Source organism: Notothenia rossii (genome assembly GCF_949606895.1).
Source record: "Notothenia rossii genome assembly, chromosome: 7".
NCBI lineage: Eukaryota > Metazoa > Chordata > Actinopteri > Perciformes > Nototheniidae > Notothenia > Notothenia rossii.
In genome coordinates, this window is record NC_136905.1 from 25,521,228 (window position 1) to 25,535,227 (window position 14,000).

Below are 14,000 nucleotides of genomic sequence, written 5' to 3' on the forward strand. Positions count from 1 at the left end.
TGCATTGAGTTTGTGTCCACAACAAAATTATCAAAAACATCTAAAAATGATGCTCATTACACAATTTGTAATGTCTTTGTAAATGTCAAATTCTATTTAATGGTATTTTTTAACCCTTTGTGCATTGAATGCATTGTATGGCATATTATTTGCCATTCTAAGATATTAGGTTAACCTATTTATTTGTCTAGTACTGATGTTTTTATTCTAGTAGTGTGTATACTGTACAGTATGTTCACGGAGCCACCTAAAAGATAAAAGTTGTCGTAAGTTAAAGGAATCTTCTGAATCATAGTTGATATCAACAAACTGTATCTGCTGACATGCTGTATCTTCTCAAAGATATTTGTATAGTTATGCAGTTTTTTGAAAGTACTGCTTGTGTATGTACATGATCCAACGTGTGTGCAGACTGTACGTCTGCACTGCACATACATGTTATGTGATCCTTCATGTGTGCACATGTGGTTGGGTGGTAGACGAGAATAGAAGTTTCAGAGAGACCCGAACAATAGCGTGTTTGAATAGAGAAGCCTATTCCCGTACATCGCTGCCCACTCGCTGCTGAATGGGATGAAATGGCCCTTTGAGATAAGCAACACTGACCTCCACTTGTCAACCCCAAAAAGGTTAACAGCTCTGGGACAGTGAGGTAGTGTTGCCAGGGTGAGTCACTGTCACGAGCACGAGTGACTCATCAGATAGGCGACAAGATGAAATGGAGAGAAAGAGAAGAGTCGTGACAGTGTCAAAGAGATTGTGACAGAGGGGGAAAACATGAAATGAGATAATGATGAGAGCTGTGCACTCACACATCTCTGAAGTGCTCTATTCCACATCAGGAAACCAATATCAGAGAAAACACTGATATTGCAGAAGTTAGTTAAGCTGAAGCATTTTAATTAGATCTACTGGGGAAAGGAAGGATGTCTTTTATTAAAGACGTGTCAGAGAAGACTTGTTAGGCTGTTGGGATTGAGTGAGTCATGACCGGTCGAAGCATTGGCAGGCACAGAATATAAATCACCAGGACCTCTGAACACGTCCATACAAGGACACACTCTTAGTGGAATCACAGCCTCTTTTGCTCACTTTGAAAGGGGAAGGCCAGTGTGATCATCAGTCACAACTTGTGTAATGAGTGCATGCCATTAAAAGCAACCTGCATTTCTAAATATTCTGTCACACCACTGAGCTGGCCAAAGTATATGTTTAGAGCATTTAGTAATTTACGGTCATTTACGGTTGATTATTTGGGGGAAATATTCGTATCTATTTTGAAAAATATATTGTAAAAAACGTGATTGTGTTTTGTTTGGTCTGTTCATTTCATTTTATAGGCTGGGACATCTCTGCAGCACAACCATACTTATTTTTTTTTTATGGTATTTTGGCACAACAATTGTGTGCTTTTCATAAAATTCAGATTCATTGATTAGCCCTAGACATTTTGTTTTAGAATGTTGAATTGATTATTGGCCAATGTTATTATGGCACAAGCAGGCTTATCCACACATGGTGTTGTTAAAGTCTGCCCTTTCCAAGTGCAAATGTCGCTAACTGTGACCAAAATCTTATTTGAATCTTGTTGGCATAACAACACATGGAACAAATATCTGACTTGACATGGAAAGATGAAACATTTTGAACAAAACAATGCACTGGTTTTAAGTGTTGTTTCAGTGTTATTCGGACCGTATTAGATCAACCGTATTGATGTTTTAAAGTAAAAATTACTTGTTGCGAAGCTGTCAGTGTGGTTTTTCTTTCCGTTTCATTTGGTTGTGTTTCTTGACTTTTTGGTCCTTTAATTCTAAAATCTTCAAATGTATTTTCCATGGTGCTTGTGTTGCTTACTCAGAACATTTGTAATATTTAAGACTGCAGTATATTGAGAAATACACATATTCAAATATTGCATTAGCTCCGTTGACTGTCATATTAATGTTCATTTTATTTGACAATTCTGTAATAGTAATCATATATTGTATATAGAATAATAAAGGCTAACCTCATTCCTTGTTGTCCTCTCTCTGCCTGTCCCCTCAGAGCGCTGTCTAGAAGACCACGAGCTGGTGGTTCAGGTCCAGGCCTCTATGAACAGCGACAGTAGATTCCTCTTCAGGAAGAACTATGCCAAATATGAATTCTTCAGAAACCCCCTGGTACATTCCTTTTTAAAAAACATTTCTTATCATGTTGTGTCACTTTCAGCGTTGTCTTTTTGATATAAGTTAAACCAATACTCCTACATTTAAAAAATGCAGGTATTCGTGGACTGTGTCTTTGCATTTTTGTAATTTTTTAAAGATTCAAGTAAGGAGTTTACTCGTGTAATTTGCTCTAAAGAGTGTCCAAAGGAAAGAAAGACATTTCGTTGGACCGAGTGTCTCACTTGGTTTTGGGATCTTGTGAAATATTATGACAGCTGACCGTACTAATGAGATTTGCGCAACGTTTTCTTCCCCCTCACAAATTCCTACCTATTAATTAACCTATAATTATTCAGGCTGTCCGCTGGGTCTTAAAAAGTATCACAAGTTGATAAATCAATTTAGCGAAAAGGAAGGCTATTAAAAAGTATTAAACGGCATTTTCCAAGGTATTACATTTTGTAGCTTGTTTTCAATAAGTATATCAATTGTCCAAAGAGGTTGTATTCTACAGTGTGCCTGAATGTAATCATTGCATAGGTGTGCAGTGTGATTCTGTGTAGTTTATTTATGGCATCCCGTTGGATTTGACTTCATCTGAACAGGACATCGCGCGCTCACTGCTTGATAGCGTGCGAAGGCCCGTTTACGCCGGTTGTTAAACAACATCGTTATGAGGAAATGCAAGTTTGCGTCCAAATGGTTGGAAGATAAGGAGGAAGGACAATCAATACTGTATATAGTCAATGGGAGGTAAAGTGTTTCGCCAATGTAACCGGTTAAAACTCTAAGTGGCGATGAGGTCTTAAAATGTATGGAAAGGGTCTTAAAAAAGGTCTTGAAAGGTCTTACATTTGACTTCAGGATTCCTGCATATACCCTGTTATTGTCAGTCACTAATATTCTCCGTCTGTCTGTCTCCATCTCTCTCGTCTTTCTTCTTCCCCCAGACATTTTTCCCTGAGCAAATGGTTGCATGGTGCCAGGAAACCAACCGTACGATTCCACCATCTCAGCTCCTCCAGGTATGAGCAGCACACGCACGTTTCCCTCTCTGTCACTCTCTAAGTCTCTCTCCTCCTCCTGACACGCACAAAGCTTACTTTACCTCCGAGTCAGCACCCGCTGCATACGGTACAATCAGGCTGACATACCTCACCTCTGACCCTGAGACAGGGTGTCTCGTCAGAGCCTGCAGTAATAACTACCGTTGATCCCCTGTTGACACACGGCTGTCTCTGCACACGCACCGCAGGCCTCACACTTGCGATGCATGGAATTAGGCAGTCAGAAATAGAACATACCTACAACATACCTCATGTATGTTTGCACAGCACAAATTCACACCTGTGTATCTTAATGCTTCTTATCACAGACCACTCATGAGCCGTCCACTGCTTTCACAAAAGAGATGAAGAAAAGTCTGGGAGGAGACCAGACAAAAGGTTTCTCTGGATTTTGAGGAGCTTTGTTCTTAATGGACGGAGGGTTTACATGCAGTCTGGCTCTCTCCTGTATCTAGTAATGGAGCTGTCAGAGACAGAACCACAAGTGGAATCCATCCCTTCATCCTTGCCACTCACAGAAAGCTTTTAAGTCCCCTGCTGATCATACATACGTTATGCTCTACATAGAGGAGTCAATAAATGAATGGGGAATGTGTTGAGCCTGAGTTGTGCAGGAATCCCCAGTGTTTGACTTATTCTAAACACAAGATCTTTGCACTCCGTAAGAGTGCTGTCCAAACCGAGAGGGTTCTGACCCGAGCTCAACCAGGTGTTAGCAATATTTGCCATTTATGCAAGAAACACCTGTGAACGCAAAGCATAAGGCTGTAGAACCTCAAAAAGAAAGCGGTTTGAATGAACGTCGCGTGTGAGCGTGCGCTCCGAAAATCTCGGAACTTGCTCATGCATGAGGCCCTCTGTGGGGTGTTTCCAAAACACTGGGGAACATGTGCTTTAAATACTGAGTCCTCTGGAGCAGTTTGCCTTCAAGCCACAAGCCGCAGATTCCAAATCACCTCTAATAGCTCAACCACTTCATGGTGTGATATTTTAGTGAAAAATAGAAACCACATTTCAAAGTATTTCATACACCTACTCAACAATTTACGCTTAAGGGGTTTCCAATCGGAATACACCGTATGTTGATTTAATGCATGTGCAGTATCTCTCCTGGATTGTATAACACAACACTTTGTCTTTAGTTTTTAAAATAGAAACTATGATTGTTTGCTGCTTAAACTATATACTAAGTTGTGTATGTATACACACATGCCAAAGTCAAGATCCTGTCTACCTTCCTCTGCCCTCTTCAAGACTCTACACCCTAAGATTGTTCAGACAACAGCAAAATGTCTTGCCTCATAGTGGTTAATACCGTTCTGTGTAAGCACTCAAGCAGCCGCCCATCTCGACCATCATCTGTCAGTTTTGCACTGATGCAAGGAGCCCAAATGACACTGTGTTCTTTGACAAAAAGCAATTGCCTACCATCTGTGATGCCTCTACAGATGGTGTCCGCTACAGCTGATAGTATCTGAGAGTGTGACAGGGACACAGAGCTTATAGGCTTCAGATGTGATCCAACATTGCCCTCCGGAGGCTGAGGGCCCTTGATGGAGGACATTCTAGAGAGAATACATAGTCCGACATGAGGGAATCAGACCGACCTGATTAATTTACACCAGGTCTCACATCTCGCATGTCTTTTTACTGATGTATTATATGTATATGTTGTAAGTTCTCCTATCTGATTTCTGTTGGTCCCTATCTTCATTTGTCACTTTTGGGGTGAAGATGTCTAGGGATGGGTTGATGTTTTGAGCTGAATTTGTTTTATTGTTTTCCATGTCGAGAAAAACACATTGATTCAGCTTTTGGCCAAAATACATACACAATAATATTTTCCAAATGTGTATATACTGTAGATGCATTTTGTAATCATTACTCCCTTCCTTTCCTCCCTCAGAACTTCCTAGCGACCAGTAGCTGTCCAGAGATCCAGGGGTATCTGTATGTGAAGGAGGTGGGAAGGAAGTCGTGGAAGAAAGTTTACATATTCCTTCGGCGCTCGGGACTCTACTGCTCGACAAAAGGAACCTCAAAGGTGACAGAAACTCAAAATCTGAATATTTTCCCGTGTCATTTTTTTTAGCATGTTCTTTATTTTAACTTTGTAACTACAGTCTTAACCTCAATGTTAAAGTTTCAACAGCATAAATATGTGAAATGTTATAACCTTTAAATCCGCCTTTTATCGATGGAGGTCCCTGTTCTGGTCTGTGTCTCTCTATCACCTCCTGACTTATTCATTATTTCTGTCTCCAGGAGCCCAGACATCTACAGTTTCTAGCAGACCTTGACGACAGTAACATCTTCACTGTCAACACAGGCAGAAAGCAGCACGGAGCACCGTCAGACTACGGCTTCTGTATCAGGGTGAGTGACATCAAGCTGATGTCCAATTAAATGTTATGGGGTGAGGAATGATTGACATCCTGTGCTGCTCCCCCTGAATTTGTTACATTTGTATTATTGTTGGGGTGCTGGTAGCGATTATTATGAATGATCTGTGTTCTCATTCTGTCAAATGTTAACTTACAGCCCAATAAATGTCGAGGGGAGCTCAAGGAGTTGAGGATGCTGTGTGCGGACGATGAACAGGGCAGGACGTGTTGGATGATGGCCTTCCGGCTCTTTAAGGTAACTAGGGGTGCAACAACTAATCGACTTAATCGATTAGAATCGATTACCAAATTAGTTGCCAACTAATTCAGTCGTCGATTCGTTGGTGACATCATCACGTGTGTTTTACGCGCCGTTAAGCTCCAACGTTATTGGTCTTTTTATCGGTACTGGAGACATTTAAAAAAGATATGTCATGTATTGTTGCTACAAAAACATTATATCGCAGTCTTAGTGTCGCCAACTCGTTTCTAACATGCAAAAAGAAAAACAAATGCGTCTATGATGTATTTTCGATCAGACGAGATCTCTCTCCCCCGTCTGTGTGCGAGGGGGCGGGGCAGTTTACACACACGCAGCTGCTCCATGCAGCAACACACTGCGGAGATGGCGGAGAGAACGCGCTCCGAGGTGTGGTTAAACTTTACCCGTCTCGATGTGGACAATGCTCGTTGCCAAAAGTGCAATAAGAGTTTAGCATGTAAGGGCGGTAACACGAGTGATTTGTCTAAACATTTAGCAAAAGTGCACCACATTCAGACGGAGAAATGCACCGGGTTCGACTGTCTTTCTAGAAGCTCTGTAGCCTCATCCACGAGTAACGTTTCCACGTCAGGTGTTATGTATGTTAGCAGCAACACACAGAGTTAACACAATTATACAAACATGGGTTAATGATTAGAGGTAACTGAGTTATTTATTTTGTTAAAGTTTCAGCTATTCTGTTTCCAGTTCTGTCATCAGATTATTTAATACGATTTGTTAAAACACTGTTGTTTCTTTTGATGTGAAACATTATTTATTTTATTTAAATAAAAAGCAATTTTAATTTTGTTCAAAATGTGTTTAGTTAATTTAATAATATATATATTTTTTAATCAAGTATTCATCTTTATTGTCTTCATTGTTAGTTTCCACGTGCCTAAAACAACCTCAAGCTAAATCTAAAAGTTGATGGCTAAATCAGAGCGTTTGAGAAATTGTGCAAGGCATACAGTAATAGTCCGAATAGTCGATTAATCGTTTCATTAATCAATAGATTAATCGATTATCAAATTAGTCGTTTGTTGCAGCCCTAAAGGTAACATAATAAATAAGCCATAATAAATGTCCTATATAATAACGTTTTTGATGAAGTGTACGCCACAGTCATTAAGAATTGTGATAGTCTTGCTTAACCAGCTTTCTCCTTTCCTTTACAGTATGGAATTCTGTTGTACCAGAACTACAAGATTCCCCAACAAAGGAAAACATTACTTTCACACTTCTCGGCACCTGTGGTAAGTTTACTGATGAACTTTGCTTTTACTAACTCCCAGATTTCTGAAATAAGCAAAACATGAATTGTACGTGAATACTATTGTTATGCAAGCACTAGGAACACCTCCAGATATTTGTCTGATAATTTAAAGAAGAATTTAAACTTTTTTGCTCTGCCTGTGTTTGCAGTCTTACATCGCTGCACTTTTCTCCCTGCCTTTGTCCAACATTTGACTGTTGAACTCTGTCTCCCCCTAGCGGAGTGTATCGGAAAACTCCCTTGTGGCCATGGATTTCTCAGGGAGGATAGGCAGGGTGATTGACAACCCTGTAGAAGCTCAGAGCGCTGCCATGGAGGAGGGACATGCATGGAGGGTGAGACACAGCTTCTGTTCAAATGGAGCCAGCCTTTTAATGGTCACTACAGATGACACCATTTATGTTTGCTTAACTATTCATACAGGTTTAGTTTTCCTCTGGTTGTAGGTGTTGACTTTTTTGTGTCCATAACATATTTGACTTTTCATATAATATCAAGAACACCAGATCATGAACTCATCCCAGTTGTTTTGTCTGTTTGTGGCATCGCTCTCAGAAGAGGAGTCAACGAATGAACGTATTAGGCTCCCACAGTCCTCTACACCACTCCTCACTAAGCTCAGGTAAACGCAAAAGCATTTACATAATGCTTGATCTTGTTCTTTACACATTTTCTGTCGGTTAAAGCGTATTTAGATATATGTTTTCCATTATTCTCTGCAGTCATCCACATAGCTCAGTTGTGGTTCCACGGCAGAATAACCAGAGAAGAATCGCATCGCATTATCCACCAGCAGGGACAAGTCGATGGGTAAGGGATCTGGAGCTAAAACAGATTTTACACACTTTTCCTATTAACTGAATCTGGAAAAAAAACCCTTACTGAATAGTTATTATTTATATTTTTCCTAACTTAAAATCAAGTCCGTGGATCCTTCTCACAGTGTCTTCCTTTCTCTTGTTTCACAGGTTGTTTCTGCTCAGAGTCAGTCAGAGTAATCCCAAGGCGTTCGTGCTCACGTTGTGCCATCACCAGAAAATCAAACATTTCCAGATACTACCGGTATGCATTGCTTCGATTTTGATTTCCTTTTTCTTTTAATAAATAATGGTCCTTGAACAGTGAATGTTTGTTATTGTGAGAACCTTTCTAGGTATTAATAAATCTTGAGACAAGTGAATGTAAAATAGAAGCAGCCTAGACTTTGACGGTTGTGCTGATCAAAATGATTTTTGTTAAAAGGTATAATAATCTTCCATCTGTTAGCCCATTAACCTAACTTTATAGCGGACAGATTTTTTTGTGAGCTATGTCCGTCAAAAATGGCAAACCTTCAAAAGGAGGATATTGTGAATTTGGTCTAACTTGAATGAATAAGGTTGCTTGTATCCAGGATCTACAATGTAGGAAATCAATATTAAAATATATATTTAAATTCAATACTTGTATATTTCAATACTTGATTTGTTGCCAATGAGTCGGATAATGTAAATGCATTGTTACAGTCCTTTTAAAAATACTTATATTCTCTTTCTGTTTCTTTGGTGTGTCCCTGCTTGCAGTGTGAAGAGGACAGCCAAATCTTCTTCAGCCTTGACGACGGCTCCACCAAATTCACCGACCTGATTCAGCTGGTGGAGTTCTACCAGCTCAACAGAGGAGTGCTGCCTTGTAAACTCAGACACCCGTGCACCTTCGTGGCCTTATGACATCGTCAGATCACCTGACCCCGTCACTTGATCTGACTCTGCCTAAAACAAACAAAACAAGAAGCTGGTGAATTGACTGATGTTCCGCAGTCATTTTGTTCTGTTGTGAGTCCTCTGAAGACTGCTGAATTGTTGGAATCCTTTTGCATGAATGTTGGAGGAGTCGGACTGACAGATTGCTCACAAGGTTCCTCGCTCGAGAAGAGAACAGATAAAGGAAATGAACACTGCCCTTGTGTGTCAATGCTCTTGCAAATTCTTCTACAATCTTGCTACCCATAGTCATCAATAAGCTTGGACACACAGTGAACCTCAATGTTTATCTTCACAAAGTGTAGACTGTGTTTCCTTTCAACTGGACAATCAGCAGGACCACTCTCTGTTCTCCGAGAACAGACTGTAATCGCATTCAAGTCTTCATCACACGTCCTCAAAACATAAACTGTTGATGGAGAGTTGATTTCTCTTTAGTTTTGCACTCATGGAACTGGGAGTTGCCTTTGATGGTGCATGACTTCTCAGCTGTCTTAAGTGTGAGATGGTGCCACTGCCCTCTAGTGTCATAGGCATGCAAGGACATATCAGAATTCAACATGGACGATATTTAGAAGCACCAGAAAGAGACACAGAAGTCTGTCAAAGTCAAACTAGCTGGAGGAAAAATCTGGAACTGTTTATTTGAGGACAACACAAAAGCTGCATCGCGGCCCTCACAGAAAGGCTCATCTCTCAGCACACAGGGTTTCTTTTCTTATTGATGCATTCGTTGTTTTGTATTGCTATCAATAGTCTCTTTAATAGTATTTCTTTTTTAATTGCCCCTTTTGCGTTCTGGATATTTGCAACTCTTCATTATTTGCATGCTCCATTTCCCTAAAGTATGTCCGATGTAACTTCCACAAAAATAGAAAAACATTTATCGAAGGGTGAAAAAACAATTAATAAAGTTAGAGGATGTTTATAACCATGTAGACAGATGTGTTGCGTGGAAGGTTGGAAAGTGAATCAGGTATTTATTTGGTGGGAAATGTGTATGGAAGAGGCATGGTGAGAGTATCAATATGTTATTCAATTCTCCTGCAAAGGGGAGAATAACCACTAGCATTTCCCTCAGGTGTTTTTCAAGGAAACAAAATAATTACATCAGATCTGGTTTTTCCTGTCCTTGATTCAAATGTTGTCCCACAAATGTACCTCCTGGGAGTTGTGAGATAGAGTTAGATATACATGGTTAAGTGTGACTGTTCATTACATTACATGTAACGCGGCCTTGGTCTGCCTGGCATTACCTGTGTGTACTGACACATCACATATAAGCCTCTTGCCCTCAGCACGCCACCTCTTAATGAAATCAGGCAGAATGTTTTAGAAAGTAAGCTAAAGGTTTGGGAAGAATATGTAATAAGAGAAGCGGATAGAAAAGATATCTGCCTCTCCCTAGTCATCTCTTTCTTTCCTCAGCCTGTCTAACCTGGTGTTATCACACTCTCATCGGCATGCTGTGAAAATGGACCTCTGGTACATGATGTGTTTTTGGCAAAACTCTTACTGAGTTAGGTTGAGGATGACAGGAGTAAATAGCCTCAGTTATTGGAAGTATTTTTGATGATATTCCTACTCAAAGTCTGTCACAATTCGGTTCATAGTTACTGTCTTTTAAAGTTGCACCACACACTTTTAATCTCAATCTGGGATATTTCTAGAAACTCACATTTTAATTTGTGTGTAGTCAAAACATTGGCGTCAGCTGTGATTTGGCCACCAGCCAGCAGACCGTTAGATATCCGTTTTTACGTACCTGTAGTGCAAACTCAACAGTCATGATTTATTGACCTGCAGGTTATCTCAAGGTTTATTGGTCTTCTGTGATGCAGAATAGCCTCACCATATTGACTCTGTGCATGGTCACCATTATTTATCTAAGATGCAATGACTCAATCATTTTTTTAAAGTATTGTTGCAGCAAAATGTATTTATTTATCTCCATGTGACTGATTACTTGAAATGTTTAGATGTAATGAAATAGGATCTATTGTTTTTTTGTTTTGGTTCATTCAAAAACTATTTTTTCATCATAAATACTTGGTGTTTAAAAGCACACTGGCATCCATAGTTTAAACATCATTCCAATAGATGTCAAGTGGAATGTTGTTAAACTGAAAAGTTTCCCAAAGCATGAAAAATATTGTATTTCCTGCTTTTCTCATTTCTCTCAGACCTTCAAATATCTTCTGTTAAAATGTTTAACCCCTTTACTTTAAAAGGCCTCAAGTGCTCTCATCGTCACTCGATTGTGGTGACCTAAACTAGAACAATAGTAATTATTTAAAGTAGTGAAGTCACAAATATTTTTGGGAAACTAGGTCAATCAACATTCTCATAATGCACTGTTTAAACCACTTGCCTTGAAAAAAGATTTGTAGAAATTTAGATTTAGAAAAAAAAACCTTTACTTTCAATTTAAACTTTCGATTAGATTAGATATAATTAAAGAAATGCATAACAGCAGTCCCTACTCACATATGGGCGCAGTAAGGCATAGTCACTATTTTAATCCCCTTAAAACTGCAATGAACAGGAAGTGGATATTCCACACCGATACATCAAACCACACCAGAGCACCGCTGTCAACCTTCTTTCAGCAGAATGAAGCATCTTAATCTGCTAGATAGGTTTTATCATTTGCATGAATGTGGATTTTGAGTTTTTTTTATGTACATATAATGTCACTGATGTTTGATTTGTTGATATTTTTTAAGAATCTGAACAACATAATAATACATAAATAATGATGTAGTCTAAAATCCCCTAAGATTTGATTCAGCCTGCCCAATCATCTTTAAAGTCCCAATATTTTATTATTGTTACTGAATGACGTGAATGGTAGCAGATGTCAAACCTGTGAGGGAAAGGTAGCCTTTAAGGATGAGTGAGTATTTGCATATCCACTTACTCTGAATGAAAAAGACAGAAAGTAACTTCAATTCGAACACGTAAAAAAAAAAGCTCCACGTTTTTATACTTAACAGAAATGAATGTAACTGGGTTGCTCAGGGTTGACTTGGAGCGTTTTAAAACTACTGGTCCATCAGCTCTCTTGGACTGTTGTGTACAAGATGATGAGGGATTTATAATTACCTTAGGTTTGGTAAACTCTGTGGTCACAACATACTTCTCTTTCATTAAATGCACCACCATTCTGCTAGTTGTGAATACTTGAAAAATATCCTTGCAGAAAATGGAGTAAATCCAGTGCTATTTAAAAAGGACACTTGACAGTGTTGTTCATTTGATTGTTTAGGCTGTTTATAAAAGAAAGCGCCTACAACACTTGCCTGGTTACCTGAGCTGATTTAAACCCTATCTCTAACATTTTTGACCATTTAACCACAGTTATCATATGGCAACAACAGGTGACCTATTCATTAAGAAATCTTAATATTTCAATTAAATCAGGCGAAATTATAATGTTATCTGATCGATTTAATCATGCAAAAAATGTAAATACAATTCCTAATAGAGAAGGGCACAATCAGTTCTGGTTACAAATACACCCCCCTTATGGTTTCAGTTTGTTTTTGGAGTTGGAAGTGAATTAGCCCCGATCCTGCAAAAGTGGATTAATCAATTATCATCTCAACTCATGCATTTTCACTATGTTGTCACATTGCAAGATACTGTGGCTGTACAAATGAGTAAAGAAAAAAGATATCTATATATGAAAATATAAACTATTATGTATTTCAGGGAATGCAAAAAAGAAAACAGTAACTTATCTCGTTTTTTCAGAGAGAGCTCCTGTATTCGAAATGTGCTTTGCTTAATTCTGTAAATAGTTGAATGGCTTATACATTTTAATTGTAACCTTTTCAGGTATTTTTGTACAAATAAGGGACTGATATATTCTGTTTATTGTAATTAGAATAAAACATTAATACATTGATATAAAAACTTCAACTCTGTTTGTCTTTATTAATGGAACGTTATTATGCGACATTTGCTAACTAAAGGATGTAGCACTGCTGAATCAGATTTATTTATTAGACCTGCACAGTGTTGAATAAACCGTACTGCATGTAGACTGGTTTTGATAATTATTGTTTGTTCAGATTTAGGTGTGCTTAGAATCTGTAAAACAATTGGTGTTATTTTAGGTAAAATACCCATAAGGTCTAATGTTTCAATCTGTCTATTGATTTAAATGAGGATATTTGCTTTGCATGTACAATACAGATGTCTTTGTTTAAAACACCTGTCAGCAGTGATGGTGTATCTACTTCCTTATTGGTCCTAAAACAAACACAGGTTAAGTGTGATGCACTGACATCGTTCAGAGTGAACCACTGACCACTAGGAGGCGCTCCTAAACAAACTTTTATCTTTTACTTGATATCACATGAATAATATGTGAGTCTTTATTTAAGTAGATACTTTCTAAAATGGTTTTATTTTCAAAGACATTCTGTGTAAAACTAATTGAAATTAGGCTTACAATCTTTAAAAACATAATATAGTACTGTATGTTGAAAATATCAAGGAAAAAGTCATAGTTTGGTTTTTGTTAAATATGGAAAATGTCATGGTATACTCTGTTGAAAAAGTCATTTTACCGTATGTTGAAAATTATTATTTTTAAAATCACAGTATGGTATGTTTCAAATGTCATGAAAGAAGTTGATGAATTCCATGTCACATTTGATATGGATAAAAAGTCATAGTATATATAGTATGTTGAAAAATATGAAAAATGGCAAAACATATTTCGTCTGAAATATCATGAAGTCATAGAATACCTTGTCAGAAAAAGTAATAGTAGAGAACGTCAGAAAATGTGAAAAAAGGTATAGAAAATATAACTAAAAAGTCATGATATAGTATGCCCAACAAAATCATGCCACTTCTGCTGTATTTGATGAGAGATAAAAAGATTTTTAGACATAAGTTCTTGATCAAATGTGTTGGACTCAGTACTTCTTAGACTACTACCACAAATACTAATGAGGTACTTTTACTGGGTACTTTTTGAGTAATACTCTGTCAAACTCTCCTCCTGAGTACAATAATTAATGTATTCTGGTATATTTGATGAGGGATAAAATGATTTTTTGCAAACATTTCTACATGAAATTGATGTTGGACAGAGCACACA

At 38.2% G+C, this 14,000-nt stretch overlaps 1 protein-coding gene across 2 annotated transcripts in view; it reads left to right on the forward strand.

Moving 5' to 3' along the window:
- grb10b (growth factor receptor-bound protein 10b) overlaps positions 1–12,808 on the forward strand; it is a 68,414-nt gene extending 55,606 nt beyond the window's left edge. The window contains exons 7-17 of one of the 2 annotated variants that reach the window (XM_079693477.1): positions 2,050–2,165; positions 3,104–3,178; positions 5,127–5,264; positions 5,486–5,596; positions 5,762–5,860; positions 7,045–7,122; positions 7,361–7,477; positions 7,701–7,764; positions 7,865–7,952; positions 8,111–8,204; positions 8,705–12,808. In XM_079693477.1, coding sequence (XP_079549603.1) covers positions 2,050–2,165; positions 3,104–3,178; positions 5,127–5,264; positions 5,486–5,596; positions 5,762–5,860; positions 7,045–7,122; positions 7,361–7,477; positions 7,701–7,764; positions 7,865–7,952; positions 8,111–8,204; positions 8,705–8,851 — 1,127 coding nt within the window. In that variant the 3' untranslated portion in view covers positions 8,852–12,808. Of the gene's footprint in view, positions 1–2,049; positions 2,166–3,103; positions 3,179–5,126; positions 5,265–5,485; positions 5,597–5,761; positions 5,861–7,044; positions 7,123–7,360; positions 7,478–7,697; positions 7,765–7,864; positions 7,953–8,110; positions 8,205–8,704 lie in introns of both variants that reach the window. The other variant, XM_079693476.1, reaches the window with a different exon arrangement.
- The last annotated feature ends 1,192 nt before the right edge of the window (positions 12,809–14,000 follow it).